The 22,030-nt window shown below is 33.8% G+C and overlaps 1 protein-coding gene across 1 annotated transcript in view; it reads right to left on the minus strand.

Moving 5' to 3' along the window:
* LOC123701887 overlaps positions 1-22,030 on the minus strand; it is a 64,158-nt gene that overhangs the window by 22,095 nt on the left and 20,033 nt on the right. The window contains exons 2-3 of the mRNA XM_045649482.1: positions 2,359-2,487; positions 257-541 (exon numbers count right to left, since the gene is read on the minus strand). Of these exons, the coding sequence (XP_045505438.1) occupies positions 257-541; positions 2,359-2,414 (341 nt within the window). The 5' untranslated portion in view covers positions 2,415-2,487. The remainder of the gene's footprint in view (positions 1-256; positions 542-2,358; positions 2,488-22,030) is intronic.

A 22,030-nucleotide genomic window follows, 5' to 3' on the forward strand; every position in this document is an offset into this window, starting at 1 on the left:
TACCTATACTATATAATATGTATACGTGAAACCATAATCCTGCAGTTGTAAATATACACTTATGTCTCGGAAATATTATAATAATATTACCGTGCTTGATTCTGCTCGTGTTCTTTCATTTAACTGTTAATTGAACCTACAGTCCCCAAAATCATCTTTTTCTTATGCATATATCTTTGTGTGATACATGTATCTAATTATACGGACACCTCATTTAGTATAACATTGCTCTATAGGCAAATTCTTTGCAACTCACCTCGGCGGAGACTCGAAGGACCTCGAGTACGAGGTATTCGTTGCCGCGCCCTCAAACTTCTTCCTGACCTCCTCGACCTTCGACCAGCCGGACTCCACATTCAGGCGCCTGGCCGGGGCCCGTTGCGCCGCATACTTGGCTAGCTCCTCGCGGGTTCGCTTGACCGAGACCTCAGGTAGCGGGTCCCTGTGCCGGCCGGGCCTCGCGTCGTGACATCGCTCTATGAACTGGCGTCGGCGGAGCGATAGCGTCGCGGATTGCGTGCAATCGTCGTCGTCTAGACACCTGAAAATACATAAAGCGATTTTGTAAGTATATTATCCATGTATGGACAGAACTATAGGACTAAATATAGTGTAAAACGTGTTCTATGCACTAAAGTAGATTTTCGAATAATTGTATTTTCGGTAAATTTTTAAGCATTGTATTATTGTTTTAATACACAATATAATATTTCATAAACGATATTATGTCGGATCTTTCGACTGTGAAATATATTATTATGAACTGCTTTTTTTCAACATTATCTTTTTATCATTAATCAATAGTCAATAGTCACTAATTATAACTAATAACTGACATCTAACCAGCTTAACCAATACTATTTAGTAATAAAAAGAAAATTCCCAATCAACATTCTACTACCGGACGTCCGGATAATTTTTCCCTGGACGCAATTAAAACCCACAGCGCTACTAAGGGAATCGATATCAGATAACGAGCATACCGGCAAAACGGGATTAACAGGTGAAAGTAAAGTCCGTAACAGGTTAAATGACCATTAGCTAAAGGACACAGATCTAACGTAATATAAACTATCGTTGGGTTGAGAATTAGGCACTAAAATGTCTAATAACCAATGTATACGTGCGTGTTTCGTAAATACCTGTTAGGTAGTACTGATATAAATATGTCTTGTCTTGTTTGGATTGCAATAAATTTTATTACACTTATAACTTGTTGCTATGCACACATTTTTCTTTTCAAATGCCACTGTCGTAAGTTATTTTACGTGTATTATAGTTATTTCAAAGTAAGTATAAAAACTTCGAACATAGGGTCGGATTCAAAGCTTCCTGACATGACCTGATTTGCTTTTCTGTCAGTTCAATTCTGTAAATAATAATGAGGTAACCATATCTCATAAGTAGGTACTATCTATATTATTTCACATACACAGTACACTGTTCCTGCTCTATACTTAGATTTATTAACCCTTCCCATTACCTTGCTCTGTTTATAACACCGATGTATGTAAAATATATCTCTTTCCTCTATATTTCAATGCATTCGCCCGCAGGGATGGCATAAATAAGCTACAGGAAAGCTGTCTACGATTGAAATAGTCCACTGTAAGCCAAGCGTGTTTCCTCGTAATATATTATTTCTGATTAGGTAGGGCTAGTTGTAACTGCTGAGCCCGTTTTGCAATCTATGAGTCTTTTATATACCTATATTTGAGAATGAATTTTATCTACATTTGGTGATCAAATTTATATATTATGTACATTTGATGATGAAATACTTTTGCTGTGGTTATTTTCTGCACAGGGGGTAAAAACTAAAAAGTCTCGGACAAAATTGGCAAAGTTATGATCACTGAAAGTTTTATGAGTTGATTTTATCACAAATTTATAGTGCAAAACGAAGAAAAATAATGTTCCATATATTAAGCCGATTTATTGCCTCAAAATGAGAATCGTGTAGCCGTGTTGGAGGAGTATGGTAACTACCATTGTGGCATGATAATTTTGAGACGACGAGAAGAAGAAGAGATGTTGTTAGGAATAGGTTAGAGCAGCCGTACACGGAAAGCCGAAAGCTCGAGCAGTTAACGGCTGAGCGACGTACCTACACGGACTGCTCGAGCGGTCGGTCGTTGACTGCTCGAGCTGTCGCGAAAAAACCGCGCAGTTGAAGCGGTCGCAACTGCTTAAGCAGTCCGTTTACGGCGGTGAATGAATGTCTATAGTTCACCGCGCGGTCGCGGCTTCAAGCCGTCGGTCTCAACTGCTTGAAGCGGTCCGTGTACGGCCGGTTTTAGGATTTTTATTTAAATGTTTAGTGATAATATGTCGTTAGTGAAATGAACACTATAATACCTAGCCGGCTGCGCGAGGTGCGACCGACAGGGTTGGTAGCAGGAGAGCGCGGCCATGTCGCCGTTTCGGCGCGAACCGGGCGCATCATTCGACTACCGCACACGCACCGCCTCCGCTTCTTACATTCACCTGAAATAGATAGGTACATTTACACTTTTATTATTTGTCCTGGTAATTGGTATAGTATTATATTATCTGCGCTATTTGGTAACAGCTTGCGAAAGAATAGGGCAATAAAAAGCCTGTCATTCTCTAGCCTCGTAAGTCGTAAGTTCATTCAAAACTCAAAACTTAGGTATATTATCGGAATATCGCTCTGTTGCGAGGTCAGAGAAAGACACACTTTGCCATTTATAATATTAGTAAGTAAGGATAGTGTTTTGTAAATGAGTGAGAATATTTGTAATAATGGGGAGAATATTTGTAACCGGGAAGTTCCTGGAGACAAAGAAAAAAGCAGAGCAGTTTTGTGAGCTGGCTTATCCAGTTCTTGAAAAACAAACGACCAGTTTAACGGATTTGAAGTGCATCCTTTATGCAAAGGATTGACGTGAATTCAATTGTATAGCTTCGATAAAATTGCCTTGGTTCACTACAAGAACAACGACATAAAATACATATGAAGAATTAATACAAAACGCATTTAAATGAAAACAAACAGTCATATCACCTCAAAAGTTACTCATTGTATCCAAATATAGCGACGAAATCCATAAAATTAAAATAATTTACTCCAAAACTAGAACAATGGCACATAATGAAAGTGTTTAATGGTCAGGTGTCCTAGATGACCATTGACGGAATGAGTGTGAATAGTATGATTACTTAAAACTGGGACGATATGTTTGATATACGTTGCATTTTTTGTTTTATTGCAATAAAAGAAGAGCTAATGAAAGACGCAATGTAACGTTTTGTTATACAGTACCTAAATTATCACTGTCTTACCACAAAAAACTTTAGATAGGGTTTAATTTTAAGCGCGGGTTCTCCAGATCTCTGGTTTAAAGTTAGACTGTGTTTAAATTGTTTTGTAGTAAGACCATTCTTGTATAATAATAATAATAAATATGTTTGTTCGCGGTGTAGGTAACGCAGACTCGTTAAATTATTTATGTCAAAATTCTTTTATCATCAGAGAAGTATATTAACTGAGAAGGCTATTTTTGCCGGGTCAACTCGGGCGAAGCCGGGGAATGTAGCTAGTATTCAATTATCAAATATGTTTGTATCATTTAGTTTCAGATATACTCAGAGGCGGTATTATAAGCGTTTAAATAACATCATATAAAGCATATAACGGTCATTGACTCATTCGTCTTGATTCGGTAGTTTAACTATCCAATAAGTTAAAAGCAAGTTTAATATGTCATTGTGTTGGATCAATTAATTTCCTATAGGCTTATGAACGTGACCAGGGGCCGTATTATGACCTCTTATTCCCAGTCAGTTTACGCCGTGAATTGAATTGACTGGCAAATTCATATTATGATCGCAATAACCAGCAATGGTTAAATATTATGGTATAATATGAATTTGCCAGTCAGTTCAATTCACGGCGTAAACTGTCTGGAAATAAGATGTCATAATACGGCCCCAGTTATTTTATTGCGGATGATATTAAAACAGTTATCGTCGACAGAAATCAAGCTGAGACTAGGATATCCTAGTGTTGCCATTATATTAATCGTAGAGATAAGCATTCATTCACTGTGAAAAGGAATATATTTTATCTGCGATCGCGAGAAAATTCAATAATGAAGCATCGATAAGTAGAAGCGTATAAAACGATTTCATCTGCTTAATACTAATGTCATAAAACTGAATAATTTGTTTGTTTTGTTGAACGCGCTAATCTCAGGAACTGCTGGTTCGAATCAAAATTCATTTTTGTGTAGTATTAGTCCATTAATTATCGAAGCTGGCTTTATAACATTACTCTAGAGGGAGCGGAGCAGTTGTAGAAAATACAATACTGCAAAAGCGCAAAAAAAATCCCTCTTATGAACTTCCGTTGCGAGCCGCCCTAAATAATTTTTTTCAAACAAATGCGTTCAAAACCGCGGGACAAAGCTAGTATTAAAACAAACTGCTTATCCCGTAATCAGACGTACCTACTCTTACTGTATGTATGTGTGATACAATATTGCGTAACTGTGTGGGTAACTGTATATCGGTTTGCAAATTATTGCGTCCTCAGTTAAATGCACTGTTTGCATATCGTGTATTTGCTTATCTTATATTTATAGAATAGAAGTTTCTAGAACAAATTTTTGTTTGATGTTTGAATATTCTGCCAATAGGTGCACGTATTGCGCCACTTTTTATAAGTTACAATTACCTATTTGTAATTGAAATTTTTTCTAGTTCATTTTCAAAAATATTAACATTTCTGGAGCCGTATTATAACCTCTTATTTCCAAACAATTTACGCCTTGAATATAACTGACTGGCAAATTCATATTACAATCGCAATTATGGTATGGTATACCTAATATGAATTTGCCAGTCGGTTCAATTCCCGGCGTAAACTGTCAGGAAATAAGAGCTCAAAATATACGCAGGTCATTTTAGGAAAGCATCTACACTAGCGAAATTATTTTTACCATATTTTCATTTTTTTTCAATATTTTAAGAAAAAGCAAGGAACCTAACTGGGGAGAGGGGGGCATTACGGGGACGCGGGGCACGACGGGGCCATCCACACTTACAGAAAACTATACGGTCTAGATGTGTTTTGTTTTCGCTAATAGGTAGCCAATTTGTATCTCTCTTAAGTCTGAAAGTGACCGGCGAAAGGCTGCGCACGTTTGATTTTTAATAGGAAAAACGATTTTCAACGTAATTTCATGTAATTTTGAGTGTCTATGAATACGCTTATAAAATGGTAAGTGTTTATGTTGCTACTATCATGTATTTACTTTGTTATTGCAGATAAGTTATTTATTGATATGTTTTGAACAAAAATACTCTAACCCTCACTCATTTTATTTGATTTGTTATTTAAAATAATGTGAGAATTGGGGCATAACGGGGACATGGCTACGGGGTACGATGGGGTATCCCGTTATGTTAGAAAAAACGAGAACAATTTAAGAGAACGAAGAAATGTTCTAATCCAAATGACCCCAAGTTAAAGAAGAACTCTAAGAAACAGAAGACCCAAAAAGACTCTTCTGAAGAGAATACCGACGAGGATACCATGTGCATGTACTGCCTTGACGGGAACCACACTATTTAAGGTCTTCGGAAGGTTGGGTGGTTTGTCAATTATGTGGACGGTGGGCTCATATATCTTGTGCTGGTGTAGATGACGACAATACAGAAGAAATCCACATGTGCTTGTATTGTGACGCAAAATAAATACGTACCCCATTCTGCCCCTACCCTGGGGCACGATGGGGTTTTCATAATAGTTTCAAAAAATTAAAATTATAACGTGATATGATTATTTACATCACCAAATTCTATGCCAAATGATAGTTTAATAAGTAACCAAAGTGTTGTGATTCATTTTAATTAATAAATACATTGCGTTGATCATGTTACTGTGTATTTTCCTTAACGTCCCCATTATGCCCCCCTCTCCCCTATACCTAAAGTTGGAAATTTTGAAAAAACTTCATTTTGGCGGCAAGAGATGAAACATGTGCCAATCGATAGTACATCAAAATACAAATAGGAAATACTCTTTGGTAAAATGTCGTAATTGATACGGTTTCGGAATAAATAAGGGTTAAAAAAAATTTTTTTTTTTCAGTTTTTTGAATTATTTGTTACTTCTTACAATTAAAGGTTAAGTAAAAAAAAACTTATTTACTCCAATACTCAATACTCAATAATTTATTTGCATCCGGAACTGAAACTAAACTGATCTTCATCGTAACTAACCATATTGATAACGGTTGTCGATAAGTGACGCACCGCACGTGCGTATCCCTAGCCCAAAGTTGGTTTATTACTTTCGTTTTGATAGTAATACAACATTTTGAAACCCTTTTATTACAAATTAGAAGTTGTATATGCTTTGTCTTAACGTTTAAGTGTAAGAAGTAACAAATAATTCAAAAAACTAAAAAAAAAAAATTTTTTTAAAACTCTTATTTATTCCGAAACCGTATCAATTACGACATTTTACCAAAGAGTATTTCCTATTTGTATTTTGTTGTACTATCGATTGGCACATGTTTCATCTCTTGCCGCCAAAATGACTTTTTTTTTTATCGCAAATTGGTAGGTATACCAGGCTTCATACTAAAATGTCCCATGCTCTTTGTTAACTCATATATTCATTTGCAAACCAATGCTCTCAACTTTTCAAGTCTATAATTTCTATCATAAATGACTAAGCACGAGCGAGTGAAACCACATAAAGAAAGTGCAACCTCTATAACTTTTTCTCTTTACAGCTTGAACTAATTGCATATTATTATGAGAACTTACAACAATGTAACATCGGCGCGTAATAGAAAATTATCTTAGTGTGAACGACCATTTGCATTGGAATAATTTATTCATAATAATGTTTATTTTTACGAGTCAACAATTGCTTTCACTGAATAATCATTAGTGCAGGAAATATAAAACACGCTATTATTAGGAATTCAACTATTTGTGCATTATAATACCATTCGTATCATTTATTATAGCATTTAAAATTATGTTTTCATGTAGCTACAACGGTTAAGGTACCTGCCCTTCATGCCCCATCTTAACCTTCCACCCTGTATGTCTAATCTATGATTTGATTCGAATTAGCTGGCTAAAACCATAATGAATAACTTCTTATAAATAATCACTTGTCTATGGTGAAAAATGCAAAAACCATAGAGCATACAGTTATGTGTAGGTATGGTGCTAATGAAAAAAACGACGAATCGATGTTCAAATTTCGAACTCGATTGTTTTGACGTAAATGGAATGCTTTCTCGATTTTAAAATTCACTTGCATTAATTATCTAAATAATAATAACAGCTCTATCTTAACAAGTTGAATATTCATGAATACCCATTTTTAAAGCTCTATGAAGATTGAAGAGTCGTGGATTGATGCTGAATCCTTTCATTGCAATACCGAGCTGAAATGGAGGACCGTAAATTTTAAATAAAATGCGTCTGCATTTTTTACCGGTCTGTTTTTTGTCAAAAGCGCTTTGTAAGGATCATTAATGCACAGTTTTAACGTAAGTATTTTTATTTATTATTTTTACCCGTATTTGTCTGAAAATTTTAAATCAATATGTATTATATCATAAAATAGTACGCTATATAGGTGGCGTTCTTTATTGTAATTTTTCGAGACAGACAGTCTTGAAATTATAATAAACTAGTGGTCCGCCCCGGCTTCGCCCGTGGTACATATTTCGCAATAAAAGATAGCCTATGTCCTTTCTCGGGTATCAAAATATCTCCATACCTACCAAATTCCATGAAAATTGGTTCAGTAGTTTAGGCGTGATTGAGTAACAGACAGACAGACAGACAGAGTTACTTTCGCATTTATAATATTAGTATGGATTAACAATTAATTAATGACTTCTACATAACAACTTAATAGTTGATACCGTTAGGACAGAATCTAAACCTAAATCTTTATCTGTTTTAATCACAAGATAATATCTATCAATTATTATCAATTTATCAGATACAAATTTAAATGCAAATTTGTCCATTTTATTATGATTGTCACCAAGATCCAGTCTTTCGACTTATAAGCAGACAAGTCGAAAGACTGGATCTTGATGACAATCAAATATAAATATAAATATTATAGATATTTTTTGTTAAAAATAAGTTCATCATTATGACCAGCAATTTATTGCTGATTGCATGTTCATTAAAAAAATTCAAAGCATCGCATTATACCACAAATAATGCATAATTTTATAATTCTCGACCTACGGTTGCCTGGACGAGATCGCTGTTTTCGCGATAAGACCGCGTTTTTGTGCCTAATATTTGTATCAATTATATTATATTGTTTTTTTAATCGTTTCTGTTGTTTATATAGAAATAAAGTGTTACAGAAAACACTTCATCGTTCTTTCTTTTATTCATACCTTTGAAAGGGCTGTGTTCACACTTCACAACTGCATACAATAGTAACAATTTATAATACCATTAAAATAACTGTTCAAATTAAGGTTAACCAAGCTCGCGTGTTGTGATACAACTTGTTAGCACGGAATTGTGCACTTATTTTATAAACTTAGTGGGCCGTACAATAACGGTTACTCACCCTTGAACGTATTTAAAGCAATTTAACAATTCAAGAGTAGACCATGAGTAGACTGAATAAGTACCTTCTAGCTTTTTAATTTTCTAGGAAAGTGCGCTCCATCTTATCTTCGCATACAAGCAGCCGATATCGTGGGTCAAGCGCGGTCCCTATTTTTCATAAAACACAATTAATTAAAATAGAAAATTTGTCTTTTTTATCATCATCATCAGCCCGTATTATTTCCTACTGTAGGGAAACAGGCCATATAAGAGGGTTTTAGTTACAAACATTAATTTTATAATTGGCATTAGTAAATATAGTAATTAGTAATATACACAGCAAGGAAGTATTTATATAAGTAGTCATCGCTATAAGAAACTAAAATATAACAACATTATTATAGAATGTATTATGTAATCTAAAACGTGTGTTCCTTATTTTTATAAATGTGTATGAAGAATAGCTTTGAAGAGATAATCTAGCTAATCATATATCAAAAACAAGTCTAAGTATTGATAATCTATTTCTCGATATTAAATAACATATTAAATTTCAAGACCAGACTGATTAGCATTACAGACAATACACTAATTCCATTATTGGTGGTCCCCAACGAATCATAAATGTAAAATAAAACCCATTAATGCTAAGAACAATCGTGCATTCTAAAGCCCATTCATATTCAAAACATGTAATATCGAACAAATAGACAAGAGAGGGGCCGCCATAGATCGTATCTATTATCTATGGGCGTAAGGTCTGTGTCATAGAGTATAGATTCATAGATGAGGTCGAGATTGCCGTTATTTAACGATTCAAAAATCGAATGTACTGTTCGAAATTTAAATGGTTCCGTCTATATAAAGATCACGGTTGTGATAACTGGATTGATGTTTGAATTGAGAACGTTTTCAAATGTCATTTGTTTAATTTTCTTTTGAGCCTTTCTTTTCACGTTAGTATATAATCTTTTTTATGCTTATTTTTTAATTTCCAAATCATACACTTTAACCCTAAAGAAAGTAAATTATAAAAATGTACCTATACTTTACCAATTTAAATAACTCGATCTTTTTAATTACCACGTTGACTGACGTAAAATCAACCACAAGAGTCAAGAGACAACCAAAACACCCATCTTTGTTCAACATCAACATAAACAAATTTGTTGACATTGAGGGTAGTTCCATGTAAATCGTAGTTCCCGTATGTCCCTCGTCTAATGAATAAGTTACGAACGTTCTCGTATTCTAAAGAAGCAGATGAGGTTTCAATAATATATGGTTTACACGCGGTTTTCATTCAGAAGTACCTATTATTATAGAGAGATAGATGACTAGGGAACGTTTCGAAACAACTTATCACCCTGTACAGTGGTACTGAGGTTTAAAGATTAGACAAAAAAAATGATGGCAATATTGTTTTGTTTGCTTGTTACGGTATAACTCAAAAACTACTCAATCGTTAAAAACTTCGCTCCTCATTAGAAACTTCTACATCTTTCAAGTAACATTGGCTATTTTTTATCCCAGGTCAACAGTTTGTTGTAAAAAGGACTTCTTTGCTTTAAAGAAAAATGTTGTAAGTAGATATAATTTTTTTGTACAATTTTTAAATTTTTTGTCCGGAAGCCACTGGCTTGTGTTCACACATTTGAGCTAAAAACTCTTTTTTTAACTTCACGAAGCATATTCACAGATGTAATAAACATAACCAGAGATTAGTAAATACTTATGGTATAGTATTACATTCCACTACTGAATGCAAGAGATAAGCCACACTTGAATTACAATTATTTATGGTAACTATCACTTGTGTTACATTCACACGCTATCGACCAGCTGTGTCTGGACGATATTCTATATGCAGTTCAATAATTTATTATCTATCAATTCCATATTGATAAACCTAATATTAAATGAGTTTATCAATGAATATCGATACAAATACATATTCATTTGGGACTTTGGCCTCGTTTGTATAGTGGCATGTTGGAACACATAAAAAGTAATATATTCCATAGTGGATACTAAATACCTAGTAAATTTTTAACCACCATTGATTTGTTTATCTTTGTGTCGTGTCTAAGCTTTATACAGGGATGTCCCAGCAACGGTATACAAAAGCCCCAAGCAGCAAGCCCTACATAAGCCCCAAGGAGTAAAAAATACTTATAAAATTCCACATGAATTTTTTTGACAAAATAAATAAATAAATAAATATTTCACACACGGCACGATTTGATCCCATACTAAGCTTTCGTCTGTGTTATGGAAACCAGATGGCTGATAAACATACATAACTATATAATTTTAAATAAATATGTACTTATGTAGAAAATTAACACCCAGACACAGAGCAAACATCTATGTTCATCACACAAATATTTGCCCCGGGTGGGGATCGAACCCACGACCTCTGGCTTGGAAGGCAGGCCACTACCAACCAAGCCAACCGGCCAGTCAAAAAGATGAATTCTTAAAACTGTACAGTGTACAGTGTACACCCCTAACAAGCAACCCGCTCAAATTTACCACCCATACCATACGTGAGCTATCGTTTAAGATTATGTTTTCATAGACAAAATGCTCGCTAAACGCGAACGGACTATAGCGAAGCGGTATATATGCCGGCTACGCGAAGCTAGAGACGAAAACTTGGATTTTTTAGGAAAAAATGAGCAAACAATTTTTAGCGTAATTTTGTTGTTTAAGTATTTTTTACGTGATCAGTGTATGCAAAATTACAAGTTCCTTCGCGCTTAGTATACCAATAGTGGAACACCCTGTATACTTACTTCTAACTTAACTCATAGTTCAAATTTTCATATAAAACCAATCACATATGTACTATCAGGAGTCAAAGCACTCAATTGAGGCTCATAGAATATCATATTGCAGTTAATATCACGCAACTAGCAATAAATTATGATGAATAATGCATATAAGGAAGCGTCAATGTCATTAATCAACTATTTTACAAGCCTATTTGAGTCCATTATTCCTGGCGAACTATAAAACGCATTATAATTAAAACATAACACTGATAATTTTATTGTTATTACCTCTCCTTCTTTCATATGAAGATATGGAGATAGAAAGAGATAGCACGAGCATAGTTAAGCAGACAAATTAAAAACGTTCAAAACAAAGAGTTGTCTGAGTACATATTACATGGAAGTGCGTCTACATTTACATTTTCGTTCGAAATACAAATTCGAGAAGCCGGTGTACAGTCAGCAGCAAAAGTATATCTAGCAGTTTTTAATAAATTAAGATTCTTGTATGAATGTAGTTAGTGATACTTGAACAAATTATGCGTTTTAAATCTTCGTTTATTAGTGTAAAATGTACCACGTATGGTACTAGTAAAATAAGTAAAGTGTGATGTTTATAAACGTAAACATATCTACGAGTAATAGTCGCAAATACCTAAGTTACTCCACATATTATACAGTAGTACATTATATAATATACACATTACCAAACACAAACCAATTCAAATAACTCAAACAGTCCATAATTAACAGAAGTACAACACATTGGTACAAGTGTCTATTTACATGACTCGAACATTTTGTACACACCTGACTCGCATACCAAAGTGACATGGTCTTTGACGCCGTACCGTTTTGAAGAATGCACCTTTACAATATGGTTTTAACGAAATGACGAAATTTACATTTGAAATGATCTATGGTATGGTAGCACAATGTTTCTGAAGGTAAGATTGTAAAGAATAATGTAACGCATAATGACGCATGACGAAGATTTAGTGTTACATGCTTTGTTCCATGTATTATCATCTAATCATCTAATACAATCTAATATAATTAAATCATCTAAAACGTCATAACTCTATCAACTACTCAGAGTAAGGCACAGACTAAAGAACCTATGCTCTATATTATATTTTTTTAATTCATTATTATTAGATACATACCTATCTTTTCTAGTAGTACTTAATTTGTAGTAGTACTTACGTGAAGTAGTATAATAAAGTAACTAGTAGTCGTATAAATAAGAATTCTAGAGAAATATGCAGCTCAATCTATTATCTAATACCTATTTAAGAAATTGCTTCTACCACTATGTAGTGTTGATTAACAATGATTTATATAATATTGTATGTAGCAACACTGCGTTGGTTGTGACACTGTGTCAACTGTCAGTTATGAAGGAAGTTTCATATAGTCTGTAATCTGCAAGATGTAAGAGGTTCCCCATGTTGTTGTGTGATTAATAAAGGCACGCTTCAATGATCAAAGTTTGTATCTTTAATCATCCCCGCAATCCTTAACAGGGTTATGGGCCCAGTAACACAGCCAAGTAAAGCCATCGGTTTTAAAGTAAATTTATAAATATTAAAGGACAAAATGTCAAAAGAAAAATATCAAATTGTCCCTTTCGCGGGGGACAATTACAACGCATGGGAGTTTAGATTGAAAAGTATCCTGCGGGATAATGGAGCAATAGAGGCGATCGAAAAGGAGGATTTCAGTAAATCTACAAATAACAAGCAATTGGAAGCTAAAGCCCAGGCCATTATAATAGCGGCAACCGCCGACAGTCATCTCGAATACTTGAAGGACAGATCTGCATATCAAATGATTAAAAGCATGGAAGACAGCTTTAAGAAGAAAGGTACACGATCTAAATTATTTATAAGAAGAGAATTATCCGATATGAAATTCGATGAACGGAAACCTTTAATGGAACATTTTATTGACATGGAAAAGCTATTTGCACAACTCGGGGATGCTGGCAGTGAGCTCTCGGAAGAAGAAAAGGTTAACTATTTACTACTATCCATGCCGAAATCTTATGAAGGCATTATCACGGCGTTGGAAACTATGGAGGAATTGAAAATGGACTTTGTGAAAAACAGACTGCTTGGAGAAGAGGAAAAACGAAACAGAGGAGCGATCAAATCCCTTGATTCTTCAATCTTTTTGTGTTATGGATGTGGACGCCCCGGACACAAAAAATTTCAGTGTAGGAGCACTCAGCAGGCACGACACAGGACTGGTGACTGGAGACTTCACAGCCGTGGACGTGGCGACTGGAAGTACAACGGAGGCCGAGACGACAGTAAGGCTACTCGTCATCAGACTCAGGGGAGAGGTAGAGGAAAGTCATTTCTTACCGGCACTGAAAATACTGCAGGTAACAAATTTGTAAGTTTTATGTCCTTTAGCGCTGACACTGAACAGCAGATTAAGAATAGTTTTAAATGTGTTATAGACTCAGGTAGTTCATTTCATCTTGTAAATGACATTAATTTATTCTCTAATTATTGTAAACTGGATAAGCCAATTAAAATTTCAGCTGCCAAAAATGATGTTGATTTAGAAGCTGTTGGTATAGGAAAAATAAAATGTTATTTAAGTGATTTTAAGGTTAATATTATATTAAATGATGTGTATTATGTACCACAATTAAGGAAAAATTTAATATCTGTTTCCAAAATGGAAAGACATGGTTTAAAGATCATCTTCAATGAAGGGGAAGTTAAAGTTTTCTCACAAACCAATGAATTGTTTATGGTTGGGCATAGACTAGGATCCCTTTATTTTGTAGAATTTGAAGTAATATTTAATGATTGTTATTATGGTGAAAAATCAGACACAAAAGATAATTTAGTAGAAACTTGGCATAAAAGATTTTCTCACTTAAGCTATAGTAGTTTGAAAACTTTAGTAAATAAAAATATGGTTGATGGTTTAACTGATTTGAAAGAAAAAAATTTAGAAAATAAACATTGTGAATCATGCATACTTGCTAATATTACACGCCTTCCTTTTAATGGGAGAATGTATAAGGCTAGGAAACCCTTAGAACTAGTACATACCGATGTTTGTTCTGTTAGCCCGTCTACGTGGGACGGATATAAATATTTTGTTACTTTCATAGATGATTTTACCCATTTCACTGCAGTTTACTTATTAAGAGACAAGTCTGAAGTTTTTGAATATTTCAAGACATATTATAATTATGCTAGTAATCATTTTGGTCATGGTATATTGAAGTTAAAGTCAGATAATGGTGGTGAGTATATTTCTAGAAATTTTAAATCTTTTTGTGATGAAAAGGGCATAGTATTGCAGTATACTGCTGCATATAATCCTGAAATGAACGGAGTAGCTGAGAGAATGAATCGTACTCTGACTGAAAAGGCGCGTGCATTATTGTTAGATTCACAACTTTCTAAAGAGCTTTGGGGCGAGGCCCTGAGATATGCGGTATATGTCACTAATCGTAGTCCCACTGCTTCTCTTAATGTTACACCATTTGAAATGTGGGAAGGAAGACGTCCTAATGTATCTAATTTCAGAATGTTTGGGTCATCTGCATATGCCCATATTCCTCAAAAACTCCGAATGAAGTTAGACCCTCGTGGTATTAAATTGAAAATGGTTGGTTATGCTCCAGGGGGATATAGATTATGGGATGATAATAAAAGGAGAATATGCATAGAACGAAACGTATTGTTTAGGGAAGAAACATGTTCAGAGTCACCTGAAACGGTTAGTATTGATGCGGAGTCTATCTCGGACAGGAAGGAGAAGGTTGGTAGTAGTAGTCCTGATAAAACCCAAACCAATAGTACTGAGAAAATTTTAATTTCTGATAATAATTTAGAATCATTACAATTTGAAGAAAAGAATATAGATAATGTTAATTCTAGGGAAAATAGAAAGAAAACTAAACCAAAATATTTACAAGATTTTGTTACTGATGATTCAGATTTAGGTGATATATTAATGGCATCATTTTTGTCTTGTTCTAATGGTAATGTTCCAGAAAAGTATAATGATATAGATTCTTATGACGATAAGGATAGGTGGTATGAAGCGGTAAATGAGGAAATTAAATCTTTAGAGGATAACAAAACTTGGGAAGTTGTAGAAAAACCAAACGATGTTAAGTTAATTGATTGTAGATGGATTTTTACAAAAAGGGCGGGTGATGTATATAAAGCTAGATTAGTTGCAAGGGGATTTCAACAGGAAGGTAGCTTTAATGAAATTTATTCTCCCGTTTTGAAATTACAAACTCTCAGAGTTCTTTTGTCATTAGCTGTTCAAAGGAACTATTTAATTCATCAAATGGATGTTAAAGGTGCTTTCCTTCATGGTGAAATTGATGATGTTGTATACTTAAAGCCCCCACCTGGTATAAATATAGATAAAAATTATGTTTTGAAATTGAATAAATCACTGTATGGTCTTAAAAAATCTTCAAAAAATTGGGATAATAAATTTTATAGTTTTATGAAGAGTAAAGGATTTCAAAGAGCAGAAAGTGATTATTGTTTATATTTTAAGGATGGTATTTACATTTTGTTGTATGTGGATGATTTACTAATTTTGGGTGAGGACAATTTAAGGATAAATAATGTTAAAGAAATGTTATATACAGAATTTAAAATGAAAGATCTAGGATCTAAAAATTTAAAATATCTGGGTATTAATATTATTCAAGCTAGTGATTGTTTGTATATTAACCAGAAAGAGTATTTAGAGTCTATATTAACAAAATTTGGTATGTCTGAAGCAAATACTAGTGAATCACCCATGGAAGTTAATGTTAATCTTGATGATTGTACGATTGATTACTCTTTAGAGCATAAATGCAGAGCTTGTATAGGTTCTTTAATGTATGCTGTAGTAGGTTCAAGACCTGATTTGTGTGCTTCTGTTTCATATTTAGCAAGATATCAATCTAGACCATCAGAAAGGTTATGGCAATGCTTGAAAAGGATTTTAAGATATGTTAAAGGTACCATTAATTATAATTTAAAATATACTAAGAATTGTAATTCCGAACCACTAGTTGGATATGCTGATGCAAGTTTTGCTGTAGATAAAGATAGGAAATCTGTAACTGGTTATATATTTAAAGTATTTGATAACAGTGTTATTTGGCGTTGCAAAAAGCAAAGCACTGTAGCTTTAAGCACTACTGAGGCAGAGTTATACTCCCTCAATGAAGCAACTCTAGAGGCTTGTTGGATTAGGAAATTATTAAATGAGTTAGACGTTAATTGTAATACCACTACCATATATGAAGACAATAAAAGTACAATATTTTCTGTATGTAATCCTGATCAAAAAAGAATGAAACATGTGGATGTAAAATACAACTTTGTTAAACATAAAATAGAATGTAAGGAAATTTGTGTTATGTATATACCTACAAAGCAACAAATTGCTGATATTTTTACGAAACCATTAAATAAAATCTCCCATAATTATTTTGTACCTAAATTAGGATTGGAATAAAGTTCAGTTCGCATTGTGTATTTTTAGTTTGTTAGTTTTGGTTAATACAAATTATTGTATTGTTAGTTCTTACTTATTCATTGTAGGTAATGTTAGTTATGTTGATATAAATCATTGGGGGGAGGTGTTGATTAACAATGATTTATATAATATTGTATGTAGCAACACTGCGTTGGTTGTGACACTGTGTCAACTGTCAGTTATGAAGGAAGTTTCATATAGTCTGTAATCTGCAAGATGTAAGAGGTTCCCCATGTTGTTGTGTGATTAATAAAGGCACGCTTCAATGATCAAAGTTTGTATCTTTAATCATCCCCGCAATCCTTAACATGTAGAACATATTATTATTATAATAAGTGCCGTACGTAATGAATTACCACAGACTATAAACACGTGCCATCGTCACTCTTTACATAAAAAAAACATAAATTCATGACAGTTTCCTTCTATTCACCACCTTCCATATATGATCAAGTGCTTAGCAATCGGAAGCGATTCCCTTATTTAACTCGATTGTTACCTGGTAATGGCTATTGTCATAGTGATGGAATTTTAAACACTTGATAGATTAATTCATGCGCTCAGTGAATTTGAACTTTGAGTGACACACGGTTTGACATTAAATATCCATTTACATTCTGCGATAAAAATTGTTATAAAATTAATCATTCAAATATTTTATCAGACATTTCATAACAAAGAGTAATATTAGCAGATTTACTAGGAAAATTTTTATACAAATACATATTGGTGAATATAGGTACTACGAATTTCTCAATAGATGAGCATTCTGGGTAAAATCTGTGTTATTATTAATCTAAACAATAATAGGAATTTAGCCAAAACTATTCTCAATTAAAACATACAATTACTATATAGTAGGTATATCTGTTTCTTTTACCTTTACCAAATACATCACAACATAGATACCTAATTATTATATTTGTATAGATAAATAATATGTAATATTCTCCTCCCCACTGTACTTTACATCCCAGTACGCATGTAAACAGAACGACCACTTAGCTTTTTACTCCGTCATTCGCGGAGATTTTACGCGCAAAGAGACGCTCGGTGCTAATAGCAACCGTCGTCAACGATCGATAACACCATATTGAATTACTTGATTCGTAAACATAATTATATTATGCTATTTACTATCATGTTTATTTTAATATTTTCCATTTGCCGTTCAATGAAGCGTGTTGTTAAACAATTTGCAAATTAAAAATTATTATTGATTCGAGGTATTTTTTTATATGTAGATGATTTCTTAGCATTTCGTTACAACGTAAATAATAAAGTGCATAGGTTTCCTTTTTGATTGATGGTCAAAGGTCAAATGGACTTCTTTCAGCCACGAACAGCAGTAGGTATTTAAAACGACAATAAGGCATCTTACAGACGTTCTACTTTTAGCTCGTCTAGACATCATCAATACAAAGAGTGATTTATGATTTCTAAGTTATTGGGACAGAACGAAAAATGGCTAAACAGCTTCTCTAAATATACATGTAACTCAAAAAGTACAAATCGATCTCAACTTTACGAGATATAATCCAGTCCAAAGATTGTTTAATGACATCCAACAATAATGAACTTTAAAGAAAGCAGTAACTATACGGTTACTTTTTCATAAAATAAAAGACTATTATGCATCAAAATCACGTCAACTTCGAAACGAATCCAATCCACTGCAGTTTATGTCCCATATTCATATCATAGTTCAAATGAATCTAGGGAACATTGCAATTTATTAATAACGACAGGAACAAACAACGTCAATTAATACATGACATATGATGTAGAGTCGAGTCGGAGGTAATAGAGATACCTAACTATAGTAAGGAAGAGCATGGGCGTCAAACGGTAGGTGCATTCAATAAAAGTCAAACGATATTGCCAGGAATGAAGAATTTCTCTCAATATACACGTATATCACGTAATGATTTTCTGCGAGAATTCGTAAATAAATGAAAAATGCTTTAGTTTAGAAAATTGAAGTGTTCTTTATTACAACACTGTTAATTCAAAAGAAAGTTGTCAACGCGGTTAGCCGCCCCCGCGGTTAACCGCTAGTGCATAAGGGCACTTAGTTGTAAAATGTTTTGAAATAAAGGGAGCTTGCAAATTCCTACTAATTAATATTATAAATGCGAAAGTTTGTGAGGATGTATATTATGTGTGTGTGTTTGATACTCTTTCACGCAAATACTAATGAACCGATTTCAATGAAATTAACCACACATATAGAGGGTAACTTGGATTTACACATAGGATAGGTTTTATCTCGGAAATCCAACGGGAACGGGAACTATGCGGGATTTTCTTTGAAAACGCGGGTGAAGCCGCGGGCGAAAAGCTAGTTTATCAATAATTCTAGAGCCTTGGGTGTTAGTAGAGCTAATTTGTTAAGAGTAAAGGCTAAGTTTACAAACTATAAAGTTAGATGATTTCAGTCTTTATTCAACAACAGCGATTTATCAACAGACCCAAATTATGTATTCTTTACCACATGGTGATCAGTTTGTTTGCCCTCATTTCATAATAAAACAGATTTGGCAAAAGCTGGTATATTCGTTCGCTAAAACATGTGTTAGGAAAGAATTCTTAGCGACAATGTGCATAACAACTGGTAGATATTGTCATATTATGTTTAAATATCTACCTAGCATGATTGTGTTCTTTATTGCAGTTTGTTAAAGGAAATTAGCTCCTAATTCCTTTTGCAAATGATAAATTAATACGTATACCAGGACATTTTCTTAACAGGGCAGAACTATTTATTTAAAAAGACTTTTGGAAGCATTTTTAAACATTGTTTTAATTTGATTCGAGTCTTACGTGAATAACGGAAGAAATCTACAAAAAAATTAACACACGCTACAAATTATGAAGAATTTTGCGTAACAACATTCGCCAGGTCACCCAGTTAAAAAACAAATACTTACGTTATTATATAAAACCTATCGTACAAAAATAGTAGCTCAATTGAGAAGTAACGACCATAGACACAGCCATAGACCACAAGTTAAGTATAGACCTGTTTAGTATTGCCAAATCCACGTAACCGAGCTTAAAAGGTAACACATCTAAAACCATTGTAAGTAGGCGATACATGTGGGCTTAGAAACATAATTAGCTTCATGATTTATTTACTAACATCTTATCTATTCCCAACACTCGACTTCACAATCAGTGGACAGTTGTGTAGGCGTTAAATTATTTTGTCGTTGTTACCTAAATACAGGGTAATTGCATGGACGAATGTAACGAAAATTATGTTTTAATTCTTCAATACATATGTGGATTTTTAATGTTGAGATGACCTTTTAAATCTTTTTTAAGTTCTGTGTCCCATAATGGTGTAAGGGACAGATGCATTGCATAAATATGTTTCACTGATCAATTTTATTCAGCAACAAGTAGGTGATCAGCGTTCTGACTTCTGTGTCTTGTCAGACCGACAATTTTTTTTTGTCTCCATCGGGAATCGCATTTAGGATCCCTCGGATGTAGAAACACTCAAACGTTAACCATTGTACCATGGAGACGATTTAATCATTGATATAGTAATTAGTAGTTAATGAACATAATATACAAAAATTGACAAAAGGTAAAAAGTCGATACCTTTTTCGTATAATGTTTGGCCCATATTTTCAACATTTGTTGCAATATTACATGTAGGTTGTCAACAACCAAATAAAAGCGTACCAAACACGATTGCCCGCTCAGTTGTTATGATTAGTAACATTATGCAAATACACATAATATATTCAGAACACCATGCTTATGGTACGTAAAACCTCTGTGGTTCGCGCCATCGCGGTCACTGACACAGTACTAGCGGAGGCGTGTTTTTTTTTTCTTTTATGGCAAGCAGGCGTTCATTTGACAGTTAATGGGAGTTTAAATGGAGAAATTGCACCCGCCATTATTTTATTCGAAAATCGAATGCAATGTTAGATGCAAGGTACCTACCTAATTTTGTTTACAAAAAATGTACCTACCTAAACAATAACAGTTTATAGGAATTATAATCTTTATTATTTCGTTTAATGTAAAAATTAAATACAAGGTCCATATCTTTCTGTTGAATATCATAAGTTTATCGATTTTTATGTAGGCACAAATTCTGTTTGGGATGGCATAAATTAATATTCCGAATTATCACGTACCACTTCATCAAAAGAAATACGCATAATAAACAAATATTCTTCCGCTTTATATATATCAATTCCAATTGTATACGTAGTAGGTAAGCAATATATTGTAATGTAATTATGCAGATTCTGAGTAGCAATAGAAATGACTATACAGTACTGAAATACTGAAGCGTAATACCGCTTTGTTAATAGAGAAAAAAAAAACACTTTCTTGTATCGAAACAGAAAGTTAAAAAAGCAATTGACTTTGAATACGCAAATACAATCACCTGCGCATTGTTTATTGTTATATCAATTTACGAATCATTTTCATATCTTTGTAATTCTCAAACTGAAAAAAATAATGGTACGATTTTCCTCCTTTCTACGAACATTGATATATTTTTTGTGAGGAAATCGATTTGCGCCTCTCACGTACGCTTTAACTGTAACGATTCTTATATCGATTATAACGCCCTCAATCGATTTTAAATTACCTAAGGTATCAACTTTCATGAAACACAGTTAATTCTAGCTGCTTAGTACAATTTCTCCGTGTGAGGATTATATTCATTCTCAATACCTATGTAAAGAATAATTAACCTACTTGTAATCTACCCAATTCTTTCTAAATATTGGTTGAAGCTAAAAAAAATAAGTCGTATTTAGTAGTGGCAGTAGTCGATATTAGATAATAATATTAAGCTATTGCATAGCTTCTATCGCGGGCTTTGAGCGCGGGGACCGAATCGAGAAATTCAGTTACGAAAAAACCTCACGCTCCCCACTCCGACGGGCGGAGGTGTGGCTTGAAGGCATAGCATGCAATAGCTTTACCGCGGCAGTCCCCGAGTGCCACACGTCGTTTTTATTTTTAGACTAGCTGTGCCCGCGACTTCGTCCGCGTGGAATAGTGACTGCATAGTAGTTACTACTTAACTTTGATTGAATAAACACGTATCTACTACCATAAATAATTAAAAAAACTTTTAAGTAAAATTTATTACTAAACTGAGCTAAAA

This window comes from Colias croceus, chromosome 22, assembly GCF_905220415.1.
Source record: "Colias croceus chromosome 22, ilColCroc2.1".
NCBI classification, from domain to species: domain Eukaryota; kingdom Metazoa; phylum Arthropoda; class Insecta; order Lepidoptera; family Pieridae; genus Colias; species Colias croceus.